The sequence below is a fragment of the Pleuronectes platessa genome, chromosome 8 (assembly GCF_947347685.1).
Source record: "Pleuronectes platessa chromosome 8, fPlePla1.1, whole genome shotgun sequence".
Taxonomy (NCBI): domain Eukaryota; kingdom Metazoa; phylum Chordata; class Actinopteri; order Pleuronectiformes; family Pleuronectidae; genus Pleuronectes; species Pleuronectes platessa.
Window position 1 is genome coordinate 19401479 of NC_070633.1, and position 18163 is coordinate 19419641.

The 18163-nt window shown below is 41.6% G+C and overlaps 3 protein-coding genes across 6 annotated transcripts; all 3 read left to right on the forward strand.

Moving 5' to 3' along the window:
- Positions 1-5190: 5190 nt before the first annotated feature.
- LOC128445920 (alveolar macrophage chemotactic factor 2) lies at positions 5191-6277 on the forward strand. Of its 2 annotated transcripts, none has more exons than XM_053428823.1 (4): positions 5191-5370; positions 5471-5588; positions 5738-5815; positions 5958-6277. In XM_053428823.1, exons 1-4 carry the CDS (start codon positions 5307-5309, stop codon positions 5995-5997), a joined length of 300 nt encoding a protein of 99 aa, XP_053284798.1. In that variant the 5' UTR covers positions 5191-5306; the 3' UTR covers positions 5998-6277. The 2 variants fall into 2 exon arrangements, with proteins under 2 accessions (XP_053284798.1, XP_053284799.1); XM_053428824.1 differs by having other exon boundaries at positions 5961-6277.
- A 153-nt stretch (positions 6278-6430) lies between these two features.
- LOC128445921 (alveolar macrophage chemotactic factor 2) lies at positions 6431-7701 on the forward strand. The gene is made up of 4 exons (XM_053428825.1): positions 6431-6798; positions 6902-7019; positions 7169-7246; positions 7389-7701. Exons 1-4 carry the CDS (start codon positions 6735-6737, stop codon positions 7426-7428), a joined length of 300 nt encoding a protein of 99 aa, XP_053284800.1. The 5' UTR covers positions 6431-6734; the 3' UTR covers positions 7429-7701.
- A 1328-nt stretch (positions 7702-9029) lies between these two features.
- On the forward strand, positions 9030-17164 carry kiaa1191 (KIAA1191 ortholog). 3 transcript variants are annotated; one of them, XM_053428820.1, is made up of 8 exons: positions 9030-9192; positions 10370-10481; positions 10626-10813; positions 11038-11131; positions 11315-11442; positions 14792-14955; positions 15206-15375; positions 15912-17164. In XM_053428820.1, the coding sequence occupies exons 2-8, from the start codon at positions 10454-10456 to the stop codon at positions 16115-16117; spliced, it is 978 nt and encodes a 325-aa protein (XP_053284795.1). In that variant the 5' UTR covers positions 9030-9192; positions 10370-10453; the 3' UTR covers positions 16118-17164. The 3 variants fall into 3 exon arrangements, with proteins under 3 accessions (XP_053284795.1, XP_053284797.1, XP_053284796.1); XM_053428822.1 differs by lacking the exon at positions 9030-9192 and adding an exon at positions 9479-9687; XM_053428821.1 differs by lacking the exon at positions 9030-9192 and adding an exon at positions 9718-9938.
- The last annotated feature ends 999 nt before the right edge of the window (positions 17165-18163 follow it).

Consider the following 18163-nt stretch of genomic DNA (forward strand, 5'->3'; position numbering starts at 1 on the left):
TGTTGAAGGTTTCATATTCCATAAAGGTCTTCCATTAATTATCTTTACCGACTATATCACTATATATCATATGTATATGTATAAATATATGTATATGTATAAATATACATATATATATGTATAAATATATGTTTATGTATAACTATATATATGATATATATAAAGATAATTAATGGAAGACCTTTATGGAATATGAAACCTTCAACATAACTTATCCTAACCACGTGGTGGAGGGAAGCAACCACATCTAGGAACCACACAAAGGAACTGTCCAGCTTCCACTAACCTGTGAAATTGATGACTGACCTTTGACCTATCGCCTATCGACATCATCTCCATACCACAAAGACACTGTTTCCTACAATGCAGTTGTGTCATGAAGAAACTGCACCTGTTCTGTTGACTGTCATGTTGCCATGTAAAGCCATGTTGCTTTATTTTGAAACTCCTCAATCAACCACATTCACCTATTACAGTTAGTCTCATAGGACTTAACAAGGTGCGACCTCCTCTGCTCTTAACCCCCAACGAGAGCAAGAAGAAACCACCATAAGACTCTTTTAACAGAGGAAGAACACGTGGAAACCTAAGAGAGAGTCTCATGTGAGGGATCCGTCCCCCAGGACAAGATGCCACCTAGCTGAACACATTGAAACTACAATATTCACAACATTGATTAGAAGAAACAGTTTTACATTACGGAAAGGTGAGCCTGTAGTGGCTGTTCAAGTCAGTTCCATATTACGATGGCCACTTGTTTGTGTCTGAGGAGTGTCTCTTACAGCTGACTCGTGTCCAACAAACAGACACCGTTCCGTGGTGATAACCCAATGTCCCACGAATCCAGGAAGCGGGTTACACTTGAAATGAGGGATTTATTTTCCTTTCCCGCACATTTAAGACACACCGTTTAAACGATCTATTATCGAATATGGCATGCCTTATCTCCAAACCGGTCACAATGTCACTTTATCAAGACAGAATGTACTTGAATATAGAAAACACACTATACAAAATATAATTTAACTGTTCAAAACTTAAACTACAAACCTCGATAATATAGGAAATTATAAAACCAACATAAATATGTAGCTATACACACACAGGCTGCATAGCGGCTCTTCTTGGCCCATGTCCCTTCCTTCCACCAAGTTTCATGTAAATATAAATAAAAATACCTGTCACTTATCACAACTTTACAAGTTGAGTTGAGTTGATCGTTAACATTTGATGAAGAAGTGAAATCGCTAAGATGATGGGCTCAGAACACAGCTGTCATAGACTCATACAGGTCTTATAGTACTACAAATACAACTAGCTGAAACAAGTTGTAACAAGTGTCAACATTTTGGCTGCTCTCACTTTTGGTGTTAACCAAATAGAGTGGATTGGTTAAATCCAGCTAAAGAGTTACCTTAGTCTGACTTTCATATGATATCACAAGATTACATGGTCTGAGCGAACTGAACAAGCTGGAAGAAAAGACGTTTGTCCTTTTAAAGGGGACAAATGAGAAGCTTATAAGTGAACACACAAACACCCACACACACAAACACCCACACACACACACACACACACACACACACACACACACACACACACACACACACACACACACACACACACACACACACACACACACACACACACACACACACACGCACACACACGCTAATGTCGGAACAGAGGGGGGAACATGCCGGTCGATGGTTTCAGAAACAAACAACCACAGTCTCTGTCACAGGAAGAGACAAGCCTTGGTTTTCACACTTACCTCAGAACGAAAATGCATCTTGTAAGCAGCGACCTTGCTGGCCAATCAAAACTGTGTCTTCATTACATGTAATTTGGCTTTTATCCAAAGCGACTTACAATTAGTGCATTCAACATCTATGAGAGGCCATTTAGTGGTTCAGTATCTTGCCCAAGGAAACTTTGGCATGCTGATTGGGAAGAGTGAGGATTGAACCGCCAACCTTCTTGTTGGAGGACAACCACTCTACCCCTAGGCCCCACCACCCCAACATAGGCCACGCAGCAACAAATATATGATATATATATATATATATATCATATAAACATATACTGTAGATCAAATATTTAAAAAATATTGATTAGTTTAGTGAAACATTATTGAATCTCTGAACAGTATGCATTTTCAAAGTCATGAAAACAGTTTTGTTATTGTTAATACTCTGCGTATGAGGTAAAAAAACATTCTTTTCTGAATATGTGTGGTGTTAAACAACATCATTCTTACCTTTACCCACTATATCACTATATATCATGCGTATATTTATACATATACATATGATAATTAATTGAAGACCTTTATGGAATATGAAACCTTTAACATGACTAATCTCAACCACGTGGTGGAGAGAAGCAACCGCGTGTAGGAACCACATAAAGGAACTGTCCAGCTTCCACTCACCAGTGAAACCGATGACTGACCTTTGACCTATCAAAATCATCTCCATACCACAATGACACTGTTTCCTACAATGCAGTTGTGTTATGAAGCAATCAACCATATTCACCAAGTACAGTTAGTCTCATAGGACTTAACAAGGTGCGACCTCCTCTGCTCTTAACCCCCAACGAGAGCAAGAAGAAACCACCATAAGACTCTTTTAACAGAGGAAGAACACGTGGAAACCTAAGAGAGAGTCTCATGTGAGGGATCCGTCCCCCAGGACAAGATGCCACCTAGCTGAACACATTGAAACTACAATATTCACAACATTGATTAGAAGAAACAGTTTTACATTACGGGAAGGTGAGCCAATGTTTAAAGTAATAAATAATACATAAGAAAATGTCTGATAGAAATTCGTACTCACATTATATGGGTTCTGTTTTGTCCCATATGGGTTCTTTCCTGGGCAAACAAACTATAAAACACTGATTAAAACATAACCTCTTTCGTGGAGGTAATTCATATTTTTCTGCATAGTGAGTTTGACTCATCGCTGGGATCGTTGCTGTAGCACTTTCTGTTTCCTCACACTACTATCTGCATCTCGAGTGATTACTCATAAAGAGGTACTTTAACTTTGGTCAGCTTGAAGGATTTTAATACACAGTCTTTTTGGGGGGTAGAGAATATCTTGACTCTCTCATATATGTACAGATAAGATCATTGTGATTTGACGCTTTACAGATAAAACTGTGGCCATTGACTTGTTGCACAATTATTTCATCAAACCTTGTCTGCTCATCGAAGGAACCGCTCTTTTTAAATGAAATGAGAAGTGCAACCACAGCAGGCTGTGTGGCCGGCGGCCGCCTGCAAGATGCCGACTACACAGGATGCTGACGTTATTAGTTCCTGTGGGGTAACATTTGCTCTTTGCGAAGATATACGCTGCTTCTCAAGAAGGGAACCTGAATTATTAAAGATGGTTTTCGGTGGAATTTCCTCTTATATCTCCCCCTCCCTAGTAAATTGTGCAAACACAAAAAATATGTATTTCCAATGAACACTGTCTTGTAATGGACATTCGAAATGTAAGCTCTCTAAGTGCAGTCTGTCCGGGGGATGTAAATTTTGACATTGTACTGATCTGTAGCTATAAATATATAAAATATGATTTTGGGGGGGGGGATTTAGATTGATTGATTACATGCTCCAACACTTTCCCACATATTTAACAAACAAACACATCATAATTAAAAAATGCACTGTCATCGTGTTTAAAGGTTCAAGTCAACCACGTTGCAACAAAACGTGTTTTCACTCACACAGCTTTGGTGGCGGTAATTTCTGACATTTCTAGAAATATGAAAACCTTTTCAAACTACAAATATCTATGAGACAACAGAAAACTGTAGTAGCAGCAGGACAATATAGAGATATAACAATTCAGCAGATATTTCCATTTTCCATTGTGTTCCTTCTCATTCGTATTAACAGTAGCGTTCATGGCAAGTGGCTTCACATATAGAAAGTAGGATTATCAGTATCATTTATTGTCCCTCACATGTGATCATCCTTTAGTTTCAGCTTGTTTGCAGCTCTGTGGCCTTCATGCAGAAGGAAAAATGAAAGGCGATCGTGGATAGAATAAAACGAAAGGGAAAAAAGGGAGATGGGATTTTCCCTTGTTCAGAATTGTCAAAGAGGACGTTAAAGCGAAACTCACAGTCCAGACAAAAGTTTCAGCCGGAACAAAACATTTCCTTTCAAACCTGTGACCTTGACAGGACATGGATCATGTGTATATGTCTGGGTTATGGCCGTGTTGATATTAAAACAGGACTGTATCACCTGAGACCAATGTTAGAGAAAAACTCAGTGCAACTACCCTGACAGCACAGAGGGGAAAAAAAATGAAATGACTCATTTGAGTTCTGTGGGGTCTGTCTTTAACCACAAGCTCCCCCACCTAAACTGTGCATTGCCCCACGCCCACACATATACAAACACAAAAGAAGTCAATCTGAGTAGCAACATAGTTTTTTTAATTGACCTTATTTCCCTCAATGTGGCAGAAGGGATGTAATTTGTCGTGATTTCCTTGAAATACCAGGTCCACGTATTGAGTTCAGTGTCTTAGTAATTCATTTCAGCTTAATAGGAACACACAAATATTATTGTTGTACACATATATTATGTTACTGATTTAGCTTTATAAAGCAAATATATAATCAGAGTGATCATTTTTGATTTTAAAGAATAATTTAAATATTCGAACAACCCTCCTGATGGGCATGGTACTGGCAAATCACCTCGGCACTATAGGAACTGGCTGCACTTGTCTCAGTCATATTTAGAACCACCCACCAAATAACTCAAAATGTCAACGCAAACAGATAGAATCTTGTCTGACAATATATCTCCATAATATCTCCCCTTGTGTGTGTGGGTGTGGGTGTGTGTGTGTATATTAATGTGCTGCATATATTAAAAGCTCTGTTCAAAGTCTGGGTATAGAAGTTTGATTGTTTGCTGGTTCTCTTTTTTTTCCTTTTTTATTCTGATACATAAAATCTAATTTATATCATTCGTCTCAAATCTGGTCAAATGGTTATTAACCAACTGAGATGGAAAGCCTGATAGTGGAATGTGTGAGCCACTTCTTCTCTCTTGTGGCTTTTGGAAGTTTCACTTTCCACTCGCCAAACTTTCCCCTTGACGACAGCGGGGGTGAGGCATGTGGCTTGAGAGCATATTTAAGGCGACCCCTCACACCGCTTCTATCAACACACTCGTCTGCCTTTGACACTCGCTGGTCTCATCACCGATCCCTTCTCTCACCAAGAGCAGCGTCTTTGTCGTCTCGACCCGAAGAAGAAAACCAACAATGTCCGGCATCATGAAAGTGCTCCTGCTCCTGGCCGCCGCGGTCTGCATCTCTACAGCTATGAGTAAGTAGTTTAATCTCACTTCTCACTGTGTTGGAGCTGGAAGCTGAAACTCAGAAGAACTGAGATTGATTCTAATGTTTTTTTTTTTCTTCCTCTACAGTCAACGAATCTGGTGAGAACTGTCTGTGTCAGCATACCCGTAATGGCACTGACGGGATGGATTTGAAGGACCTCCAGATCTACCCGGCCACCATCTTCTGTAACAAAGTGGAGATTGTGTAAGAGACACCTTTTAACAATGTGGGATGTGATGAGAAGACCCTGTAGCTCAGAAATGATTGAAACTGTTTATACTATTTATTATATAGTATGTATTCATCCATTATGTTTTTCAAATGATCTTACCTGTTCATGTCCATTTCAACAGTGTCACCACCGGCGCAGGACACCGCTACTGCCTGAACCACAGGGCGAAGGCAGTGAAAGCCATCGTGCTTCAGATCCTGTGAGTATACAACCGACGCATACACTGAATCCAAGCATCATCTTGAGACCACTAATGAAAATAACTGGTAACATAATCCCACCATCGCACCACTGGGATGTGTCTGACGTTTTCCTCTCTTTGTTTTGCTGTTTCCTTCCAGAAGGTCCAGGAGATCCATCAAACCCAGCCAGTCCAGCTGATTTCCCTTCCAGCAGAGACATGTAGCTCTGTATCACTCCTTGGATAAACACATGACCTCTGACCACCTCACGAAGGCACCTTTATTGATTGTAGACGTGAAATGAGTCCAACCTTTTGTTTATTTATCCTCTATCCTATCCTATCATATTTTTTATAGATTTCTCTGTATTGTCTCACTTTCTCTGACTTGTCTTGCGAACAGATTTTATATTTTATGTTTTCTATGCATGTTATTGTAACTTAACTTTTTTAAATAATAATAAAAAATCCAAAAAAATATATGGAGCGTTGAGTCATTGTTTTCGGTTCCAGGTCTGATAAGGTGTGTGTCTTATATCAACAGTGCTATCTGGTGGTTCAAGGCTGCTAATGCATACATGCCGGCTCACATAGCCAGTGATCTCACGCACGTTAGGTTGCAAAGCAGGAAACAGCCGAGGGAGTTCGGCTCTGAGGCGTCTTGCAGACACAGAGAATTGGTCTTACTATAGTTTGCACATGTATCAGATACCAGAGGACAAAGATTACAGGTCAACAACCCACCGCCTCTGTTTGGGACAGGGGGCGGCTCATTTGGCTTGAGTCTCATAGGCTGTGATCATCTACACCCATCACATACACACACACACACAAACAAACAGGTAGCCAAATGTGAACACACACAAAGTTTACCCTAACTTTCCCCTTGACCAAGAGCAGCGTCTTTGTCGTCTCGACCCAAAGAAGAAAACCAACAATGTCCGGCATCATGAAAGTGCTCCTGCTCCTTGTTGCCGCGGTCTGCATCTCTACAGCTTTGAGTAAGTATTTCAATCTCACTTCTCACTGTGTTGGAGCTGGAAGCTGAAACTCAGAAGAACTGTGATTGATTCTAATGGTTTTTGTTTTTTTCTTCCTCTACAGCCAACGAATCTGGTGAGAACTGTCTGTGTCAGCATACCCGTAATGGCACTGACGGGTCAGATTTGAAGGACATCCAGATCTACCCGGCCACCAGGTTCTGTAACAAAGTGGAGATTGTGTAAGAGACACCTTTTAAGAATGTGGGATGTGATGAGAAGACCCTGTAGCTCAGAAATGATTGAAACTGTTTATACTATTTATTATATAGTATTTATTCATCCATTATGTTTTTCAAATGATCTTACCTGTTCATGTCCATTTCAACAGTGTCACCACCGGCGCAGGACACCGCTACTGCCTGAACCACAGGGCGAAGGCAGTGAAAGCCATCGTGCTTCAGATCCTGTGAGTATACACCCCACGCATACACTGAATCCAAGCATCATCTTGAGACCACTAATGAAAATAACTGGTAACATAATCCCACCATCGCACCACTGGGATGTGTCTGACGTTTTCCTCTCTTTGTTTTGCTGTTTCCTTCCAGAAGGTCCAGGGGATCCATCAAACCCAGCCAGTCCAGCTGATTTCCCTGCCATCAGAGACATGTAGCTCTGTTTCACTATTTGGATAATCACATGACCTCTGACCACGTCAGGAAGGCACCTTTATTGAATGTAGACGTGAAATTAGTCCAACTTTTTGTTTAATATCCTCTATCCTATCCTATTTTTATAGATTTCTCTGTCTTGTCTTACCTTCTCTGACTTGTCTTGCGAACAGATTTTATATTTTATGTTTTCTATGCATGTTATTGTAACTTAACTTTTTTAAATAATAATAAAAAATCCAAAAAAATATATGGAGCGTTGAGTCATTGTTTTCGGTTCCAGGTCTGATAAGGTGTGTGTCTTATATCAACAGTGCTATCTGGTGGTTCAAGGCTGCTAATGCATACGTGACAGCTCACATAGCCAGTGATCTCACGCAGGTCAGGTTGCAAAGCAGGAAACATCCGAGGGAGTTCTGCTCTGAGGCGTCTTGTAGACACAGAGAATTGGTCTTACTATAGTTTGCACATGTATCAGATACCAGAGGACAAAGATTACAGGTCAACAACCCATCGTCTCTGTGTGGGACAGGGGGCGGCTCTTTGGCTTGAGTCTCATAGGCTGTGATCATCTACACCCATCACACACACGCACACACAAACACAAACACAGGTAACCAAATGTGAACACACAAAACGTTTACCCTAACCTTGAATCCCGTTTTCACCTCATTTACAAAATGTGACTTGTTTTTGTCTGCGTTACGGAAACACAACCCCATAGAATGTGTAAATAGATTTAGGTCCACACAACCTGAATAACATCTGGAGCACGCAAACACCCTCACACTCTCGCACACACACAGTCATGTCTCCAGGACTTTACTTTGATTTTTGCAAACCTAAAGTTCACCTTAAACCTAAACTTAAACCCAACCTAAACCTAACTTTGAATCATGTCTTCATTCAACGATAAACATAATGTGACTTGTGTTTGTCCCTATAACGGTACACCTCAAACAGCCCACTGAAGGAGGACCAGCCAAAATGTCCTCACAATGGTGTTAAACCAAAATTGGCCCTCATCACTATAGAGGGACACACACACACACACACACAGACAGACGTGTGTTTACATGACTTCGGAGGACACTCCGAAGTCACTTCCAATAAATGAACACTTTGACTTACATCGTTATCATGGAAACTTAATCTAGTCACTACTTGCTTAACCTTAAACAAACCTTAACTAAACCTTGAACCTAAACTTAAACCCTTAACTTAACCCTTAATTTATTCTTAAAACAAGTCCTCATCTTAAAACGTGGAAGTTTCCAAGTTCCCACAGTGACTGATCCGGGTTCCTACAATATGAGTAAAACCTGAAAAATACACACACACATACACACATACACACATAAACACTTACGCGCAGGCACACCCACAGAGAGAGCAGACTAATTTCATACGACAAACTCTAGATATTTACTGAAACAAAACATTTGAACCGTTTTTTTTCCACCCATATCTTAAAAATGATGACACGTGTCAACATGGTCGACGCATCACTCTAAAAAATGCTGCAGGAGTTTCGACTCATCACTTCCGCCGCCGGCTGCTGCTTGTGGTGCGTTCACTGTCCCTCCGCTGTTTACTCTACGCGTGTCCAAAAGTCACGGATGAGGCGAGCGTCTGACACACGCACAGCATTCGTCCCTTCACTGCGACTCACCTGGGAGACTTTGGAAAAGACGCCGCTGCAGCTGCGGATTGGTCTGTGCAGGAGAGGAGTCACTTTGAGGTACATGTTCACACTGGATGCATGACGAGCTGTTGTTGAACAGTTATATATTCGGGTTATAGTGTAATGCAAAGAGAGTTTCAGTGGAAGATACACGCGTATCTGAGTGGTCCTAGTTATTATAGGCTTTATTCCACTGTTTCTGTTCCTGCATGCAGAGGTTATTCCTGCAGGACTATGGGGGGACTCCCTGTTTTGCAAGTCACTGTGCGCGCGTGTGTGTGTGTGTGTGTGTGTGTGTGTGTGTGTGTATATGTTGTGTTTGTGTGTCTATGTGTGTGTCTGGCCGACGTGAACAGCAGACACATGACAGCTGTCTGAACAGTAGTACTGAGTGCACGAGGAAATAGAACCGACCTCAGCTCAGGTGTAGATTTATGCACGTTCCTGCCATCATTCATCCCAAATGAAGAAGGTGCACGTGGATTCCAGTCTGTGAGGGCAGAGCGAGCTCAGCCAAATCTGACATGGATTCCTGACAGCACATGTAGACGGGTTCGTCCCAACACAAGAGGCTCTGAAGGAAGCTCTCTCTCTATTTGACACAGTGGGGAAGTCTATGCTGGACAGGCTCCTGTGTGTCAAACTACGAAAAGTGTTTCCCTTATTCCTCAGTTTCATTTCCTTGTGAAAAAGATCCTGCTGAAGTTCAGAGAAGTGGAGGAGGACTCTGACATTAACTGATATTCATGACGCTGCTGAAACCAGAGTCTGATTCTATTTGGAGCGACTCTGAAAACAGATCTGTGCGTTTAATCTCTGACTTAACCATGCTCAGTCGTTGGATGGAACTTAGTACATTTACTTTTATTTAATTCTATTATCACTTTTACTCAACTACATATATGAGCAAATAGCTGTATTTCTACTCCATTAAATTTGTTGTACTTTTAATTTAATACTTTTGCATATTTAAAAGCAAGTATTTACTTTTACTTGAGTAGAGGAGTTTTTGTGTTTCTTTAACTTTTGCTGGAGTATATTTTTGTGTATTTATTTGGACATTTACTGAGTACTTTATCTGCCACTGACATGGCTGTAAAAACGTGCATGAATACATGTATTTACTATGTCTCAGATGACAGTGCTTTTGTGTTGATCTTGCAATCCACACTTTGCATTGATTCAAGTGGGACCTTTTGGGCTGTCAAATGACTGTGGTTGTCATGTGATGCAGTGCTCAGGTTCGCAGTCCAAAGTCAAACCGAGCTGAACCCAACACTGAGTCTTCTGTGGCCCTCCAATCAGAGCTGGTGTCAACATGGCCTCGAGACGGGGAGATATTCCAGGTAATGTGGAAATCCGGAGTAGGCATAATAAGATCTGAGTAAAAATACTTTTTTTCTGCATTGTTTTGTGCAGATATCTGAAAAGGTGCCTTGATGGGTTAGGAAAACCCAGTTCTAACTTGTCTGTTCATTTCCGTATTTCAGCGCTTGAGTCTGGCCCGTTCTCCTCACTCTTTGGCACCTCATCGTCTCCTCTTGGAATGACCCGGCGTAATGTCAGCTATGACGAGCTAATGGATACCCCCATGCATTCACCACCCCCGGACCTGAGTGTCAACATCTTGTGGAAAGACCCAGTCATCCCGCAGCACAAATTCAGGAACTCAACAGAGGTGCTTGCCTGTTTCCTGTTGGTTTCTATTCGCACTGCCTGACCCAAACTGTTTTGGCAACATGAATTGTTTACCTGAACAGAATTCTGTGTGATCTGTCTCTTGTCAATCCTGTTTTCTTGAAAGTTTGGTGCACGCTGGTACAACTTGTCAACTTGCTTACATGTCTATTCTCAAATTGTTTTACACATTCATCTTAACCTTATAAAATTGTGTGACTATAGGGAAGTGAGACTGGTGGGAAGTTGGTGACGTTTGAGTCCCCCGTGCCTGTGGTGAAAGCCAAAGCCACGTCTTTAATGAGCTCACTCATGATAAGTAAGTCAACAAAATAAATCATGTAGAATTTCATTTTGATAAATATTTTTGACATACAAAGATCCAGAAAAACTTAGTTGATAAACAATCTTCAGATCATCAGGAGACTATATTGGGTCTGGCACATTTAAAGCACTGACTAATTTTACCTCCATTGCTGACACTATGCCTGTCTTCATTTAGAGCAAAGCCAGGAGAGCATCCAGAGGTTTGAGCACCAGGCAGGGCTGACAGACACCGGGTACTCCCCCCACAAAGGCCTCTCCTCTGAGGAGACCCGCTTTCACCGACTGGGTGACGGCACGGTGCCAGTGAGTAGAAACAAATGTGAACTGTGGGAGCTTGATTTGTGCCTGTGTGGAAAGTTTGTGATCTGAAATAATGATCTCTTCACACCTTCATGTGTAACTCATGTCAAAGACAAGGGCTGGCATTTTATAATGTTGAGGTCACAGGTCAGATTATCCGAGTAGCCTATATCAGAGGACACTGGTTTAGATTAGAATTGGAGCAGAGTAATTACACAAAATAAAAAAAATTGTATCGATATAAGAAATCAAAACCAATATGACAAAAATCCAATGCATATCAATATGATTCTTTAATATTGTGCACAGTGCAGAGGTATAGCACATAATGGATCCACCTCAGATTTTTTTAAACGTTTTGCTGTTTATCAAGTGTCATTCTCTGCTCATAAGGAAGAGTTTAAAACCACAGAATTCACGCAGGAGTCTTTAAACTTAACAGAAACAATAATGTAACATTGTGATAATCACCAATGATGTGAAAATTATTATTATGATATAATTGTTTCCCATATCCTTCAGCCCTAACCAGGCTGTTATAGCAAATCAGGAGTAAGTGAAATTGTTGAAGAGTTAACCCTCCTTTTACTCAAGTGTTTTTATTTTCTACAGCCAACAAACTTTGAGCCACATTGAGATTCTCAGATTGCAACAGAGTGGAAAACGTGTGTGTGTGTGTGTGTGTGTGTGTGTGTGTGTGTGTGTGTGTGTGTGTGTGTGTGTGTGTGTGTGTGTGTGTGTGTGTGTGTGTGTGTGTGTGTGTGTGTGTGTGTGTGTGTGTGTGTGTGTGTGTGTGTGTGTGTGTGTGTGTGTGTGTGTGTGTGTGTGTGTGTGTGTTGTAAGATGATTCCAGTCTCTCTGCCCATCCACCCCTATGTTCACGTTTAACCTGATATCAGATGACCGTTCACAACATCACACATTGCATTGTACTGTTTAACACATGAGATCACATGCACAAAGTGTGAGGATTATATTCCCACTAACAGAGCAGCCTAGCCTGTGTTATTAATTAAAATAGGCAGGTATTATTGTGGTAAATCATACAGTGATTCTACCTTTGTATAGCCTGTGGGCTGCAGGCTCTAAATGGGACTAAACACTGGTAAACAAATTCTGTAATCGGCCTCGCTTTCTGGTTCCATATCACCAGTGTGGCCAGGCAACGCCCCTAAATGGAACGAGCCCCCTTGTTTCCCAAAACGGACCAATCAGCGGGCTCGTCTCATAACGGGTGTCCCAGAAGCCGACAGCGACTTGTACTGACGTTATCGTAGTAAATAACGGTCCCTTAAACTTCCTCTAATTGCAAACCATGGACAAAATGAAGGAATACGTCGGACTGGAGCGTCAACGAAAACTTATCATAAAAAGGTACGTGAAGAAGCTGCTGTAGCAGTGAGCTAACACTCCCTCTGAAGGCAAACAGGGCCGCTAGCTAGCTCGCGTAGCTGGCCTTCAAGCTAACCATAGTAAACAAACTCAGTCCTGTAAAACATGATCAGCCTTCGTCCACCTGAGGTAAAACACCGTGACGTTCATAACTGAACCAGAAACGATCACAGTGACACTGTGGCTGTCTCGATTACTTCCCTCTGCTCCCCAGCTCGATAGATTCAGGTCATGCGATTGTTATGTGGCAGTCCAGCTACAGCTAGCTTAGCATCCGCCATGCAGCGTTTATTCTAGCCCTAACGGTGACATGGCGTGATGTGAAACGGAACTACAGGATATTATAAGAGGTGGGGGAAATCCCGTGACAGAATAAAATGAATTGGGTTCATTTCTCACTGTTCAGCCCCCCCTCCCCCCTCCTGTGCAGCCCCAGCCAGCACCTTGATGTTCACATCTGGTTTAACGGTCCCACTATAGAGGCACATACTGGGGCTGGTTTACTCGCCCTTTGACATTTTGTTCAGACTGACCTACAACATCAGACGTCAGTGTTTGCCTGCATTGTGCCATGTTTACGTGATCCCATAGATTAGCTGCAGCTCTATGAACTCGACTGTGAGGCCATCGAGGGCAAAGGACATCACCTGAAACCTCCCACCAGTCAGTCAGTCAGGAGGGGGGAAGTAGAGAAACGTCTGCGACACAGTTCAGGATCCTGTGTGGCTGATCTGAGGATGTGTCCTGCTCGGTGTTGCTCTGTGTTTTGTTTCACACAACCTGGTTCATGGGGGTTGAATGTGATTGTAATGTTTTGTTAAACTGAATTTCACCTTCGAGGACACGACTAACTTAAGGATAAATATCTAAAACAACAACTTACTAAAATAAGTAGTATGAATTTCACACATTTCCCTTAATTGTGATCCGAGATGATTACAATTGTGGTTCCATAGGCTTCACATGTGAACAAATGAAAGATCTGTGACTGTCTGGCCCAAACGTGTCCTGATTTGACACGGATGGACCCACATGTTTTTTATTAGTTATTGTCTCCCTCCTTCCCTTTTTATACATCAATCAGAAATTGGTTATCTTTTAACATTGAGTCCTACATTTGCACTACTGGCTGAGGTCCAACCCCAGAAAGTACAAGGTTTAAAAGGCTCCTTGGTGCGTTTTGTTATTCATTCCCACGATGGCCACTGCCCTGAGCAGAATACAGGACCACATATATAAGACTAGCATGAGTTTGGAAGGACATTCAGCTCATGGATGGGAATATACCCGCATTGAATGGAAACTTACTTTTGAAAACGTTCTTACAGATATCATTACTGAAATAAATCTTGTTTTCATGGCAAGTGCTTTTGATTATAAATTCAGCCTATCAGTATTGTGTATCTAAAACTGTGTATTGTTTGACCAGAGCAGGTTATATCCTCTCCGACTGGAGGTTTTGCAGGTGTCGCAGGTGGAGGCCGTTTTAAGCAATACTCAATTATTGAATCAAAGTAATACAACTTCTCAGGTTTCTCACCATCAGATACCTGTAATTGTATAACAGAGGTCCTCTTTGTGTTTTCGGACTTTTCCCACCCACACCACATGGTCACAGGAGATAGGCTCTGAGTATCTGTGACGCACTCTGTTATTATAATATTGGATCGGCCGGTCCACAAAAACACTGCTGACCTTTTGTGTTGTGTGCTCACGGAGTGGTTACTCTTTGAATAAGAACAATGCTGTCTCTCTGACACACATCTGATAAAGTGCTAAACTAACACGGGCATGAGTGGGAAATGCTGTTTGTACAGGATGCATAAGTCAAAAATATTCTCCCAGTAAACAGTGGCTTTAAATATGAACACTTTTAAAATCACTTTGTAATGTACAGGACCAGTGGAGGTAATTCTTTCATTGCATGTTTTTTGAATTGCTTGTTTTTCTGTCTTTGCAGAAGTTGAGGATGCCAAGTGGGGACTTCAAAGAGGACAGGCTAACAACATCAGCACAATCCACCCCAAGTTGTACCCCAAGTTGTACCCCTTCTGTCACCCCCAGCGTCACCCCCTGTGTCACCCCCTGCGTTAGTCCCCACTCATCACCGGCTGTCAATCGCAGGTAGGCTTCATGCGTCTGAAACCATTTGCTGTTACTCTTATTTCGATGTAATCCCTGACAGATCTTCTGTTGAAATGATTGGAGCCAGACGTCCTGAGCACAACATGCTTAATTTCCCAGCATGAGCTACACAACAATATTCATTACAACCAGTTAATTGTTTTGATATTGTGTCTGTTTTGTGTATGAGATTCCAATAAAGCGTATACTTCACATTTTCTTTTGTGCTTTTTGTTTGGTGGGATTGTAGGAACTGGTTACAGCTGAGTCCTGCATCTCTTCTTACCAACCCAGAGCACAGTCCAACCCTAAGCACAGATATGGGAGGAAATGAAGGAGGTGGAGATAAGTGGAGCTTCTTTGGAACTCGGTCTGTGGTGCAGAAGTCCCCCACTGACCCCGGCTCTGACACCAGCAAAGGTGAGAGATCTGGCCACTGTACATTGACTCTATTGCTAAATTTACAGAATTGATTCTCTCTGCAGTAGGTTAACCCCAGAGCACGACAAACTCTGGCGAAGCAACAGTGTTTTGTGTTTTGCGCGAATACAAACATGTTGGTTCACTGCCACCAGTGAACCCTGTGACGTTCAATGAAAGCACTGAGGATTGTGTTGATGCCACAATCTGCGATCCAAATGAAAGAGGTGTCCCCACCACATGCATATCGTGCATTACTTGACAGGAGCTGTGTTATTTTAGTACACCATTGAACATTAACGCATAATGCTGGGTGTGGTTTATAGGTTTGTCCTTTTTGCACCTTAAACCACACCCAGCAGTGATGTCATGGTGTCTTTGAGCACACCTGCACATCACCTCTGCAGCAAGGTGAAACCCATTGACATTTCAGGGAGTGGCAAAGTTGTTCTTTATATTCAGGACAGTTAACCTGATGACCCTAACGCCCAGATTCTGGTCAACGATGACAGCATCTACCTCTTCTCTCCTTGCAGGCTTCTCACTGCAGTCGTACTTCGGCCTGCAGAAGTCCACGACCATGGATGGCACCAACACCCAAATGAACCTCAAGGTGCCGGACCCTGCCAACTTCATGCCCCCCAAGATCGATATCTCGGGCATCGAGGCCAAGCAGATGCCCCCACGGCCACACAAACTCAAACCTCGGGACATGAATGTTTTAACACCTTCGGGCTTCTGAAGCCACCCTGGGTGTGCTGTTACACCTCTGTACCACATACTCAGCATTTCCCCCCCTCTGTCTAGTTGCTTCCCTGCCTTCCTCTGTCCCCTCATTCTCCCTGCACATTCAGAGGCTGAGAGAGATGAGAACCACCCATAGTATTAGCTCACTAGCCCCAGAGACATGCCGCACTGTTACTGCTCCCAGCGGACGTATTGCCATCAGTCCACGCCATCATCCCCTCCTTATCTCTTCCGACTCATTGGTCCAATTAAAACACCAAATTAAGTAATTTTATTTGTTATCCCCTAAAGACGTTACTGCTTTGTATTATTATTATTTTGACTGTGCTTCTGTCATGTAATGGTTGCACTGGCATGCATTGCCCTGCTAACCTCATTCCACTGTCGGATGTGGCATGAGATTGGAGTCATTGAAGTATCTTCTCAGTCCCTCGCTCCGGCTGATCACTTTAGCATTGCCTCTCAAGCTAACGCGGACCAGCTATTTCAATTTCTAAAGCTCTGTTGCCTCATTTGTACATTTTTATTTCATTTTAAATAGGCTCACAGATTGTAATTGTGTAGTGATTCTGTCTGTTAGCATGCAGAGTATAGTGTGGTATGACTGATATTGTGCCTAAACTTGCGGTGTGTATGATTTTGGCTTGCTTGCCATATATGAGTTTAGCTTTTTGTTTTGTATCACATGTAAGAGTGTCTTATTTTACTTTGACAGTGCGACTGCTGACCTGACGTGATTAGTTTTTACTATTGTCATTAATTCAACTTGTTTTCACATTGATCTGCTTTAATTAAACATTGTTCATTCATAATAGTAGATGATGCATAAGATTTATATTTTATACATGGCACCGCAATTTGGTTTCAACATGCTTGAAGTGGCCATTTTCAATTTTGTGTTTGTGCGTGTGTGAGTGTCTGTGTGCCACAATCCATGAATCCCTGCTGTTTTATTTGAAAGAGTTGATGAGTTCCAGTAATTGCACAAAGGAGGTTTTATCCTTCTCACATCTGTAAATAAATCTGATAGCAACGAGCAAAACATGTGTCTTGTTCTTTCCCTTGATGGCAGTATTTGTAATGTATTTACGGTCGCATACTTCCATGTTATATTGTTGCTCACAAGAGGTTAACATTATCATGTTTTATTATAGGGAAACTCTGTTTTGTCTTTAGTGTTTGAAGACTGAGAGTTGTGAGTGTTACACAGGACAGCCCCTTATGTATTCAGAGCTACTTCGTTAATCAGATCACATTAGCATCTGGACTGTGCTGTCAATCAAGCTGAACAGCGTATCGTTTCATAGAGGCTAATGATAATAATAGTAATAATAATTGCCCTTAGAGGGGAAATTTGTCACAACAGCAGGTACAGAGAGACAAAAAACTAAATACATAGTTAACTAGAAGGTTTTGCATGAATTTTCAGAATTATATTAAATTAAATGTGTCCCACACTGTGATTCTTGTAAGACGTCAGAAGCCAAGGTTGAAAACTACTGAGCTATTCTCTAACAATAGTATTTTAAAGCATGTTAAATCATCCAGTATCTAAAATCCCACAATATAAAAGTAACTTTTATGTTAGGCTGTCAAATATATGCAGTAAAGTAGAAAATACAATGGTTTTTTCTGAAGTGTGAATCAAAAGCAGCATAGAATGACACAGACACACACACAATAATGTGCTTAGTTTCTCTTGGGAAGGAAATCCAATCTTTAATGTTAATTCAAGGGCTGTGTGGCCCAGGGGGTAAAGTGGTTCTAGTCTTCCCCATCTGCATGCCGAAGTGTCCTGGGAAATAACAGAAACTAAATGAAAAGTAAAATTTCACCATGTTTTTGCAGCTCTGGACAGTTGAAGTATGAAAACAAATTTTAATAAAGGATAAATAAATACGAGGCAAGTAGTATCATTGTGAGCAATCATAATAAGAGTTATAATTATTCGATATTGTCCATTTGTTTATTCCATGTGTCAAACACAACTGGCAGAAACTCGAGAGTTCATCACTGTATCAGCTCATAAAGGTGAAATTTG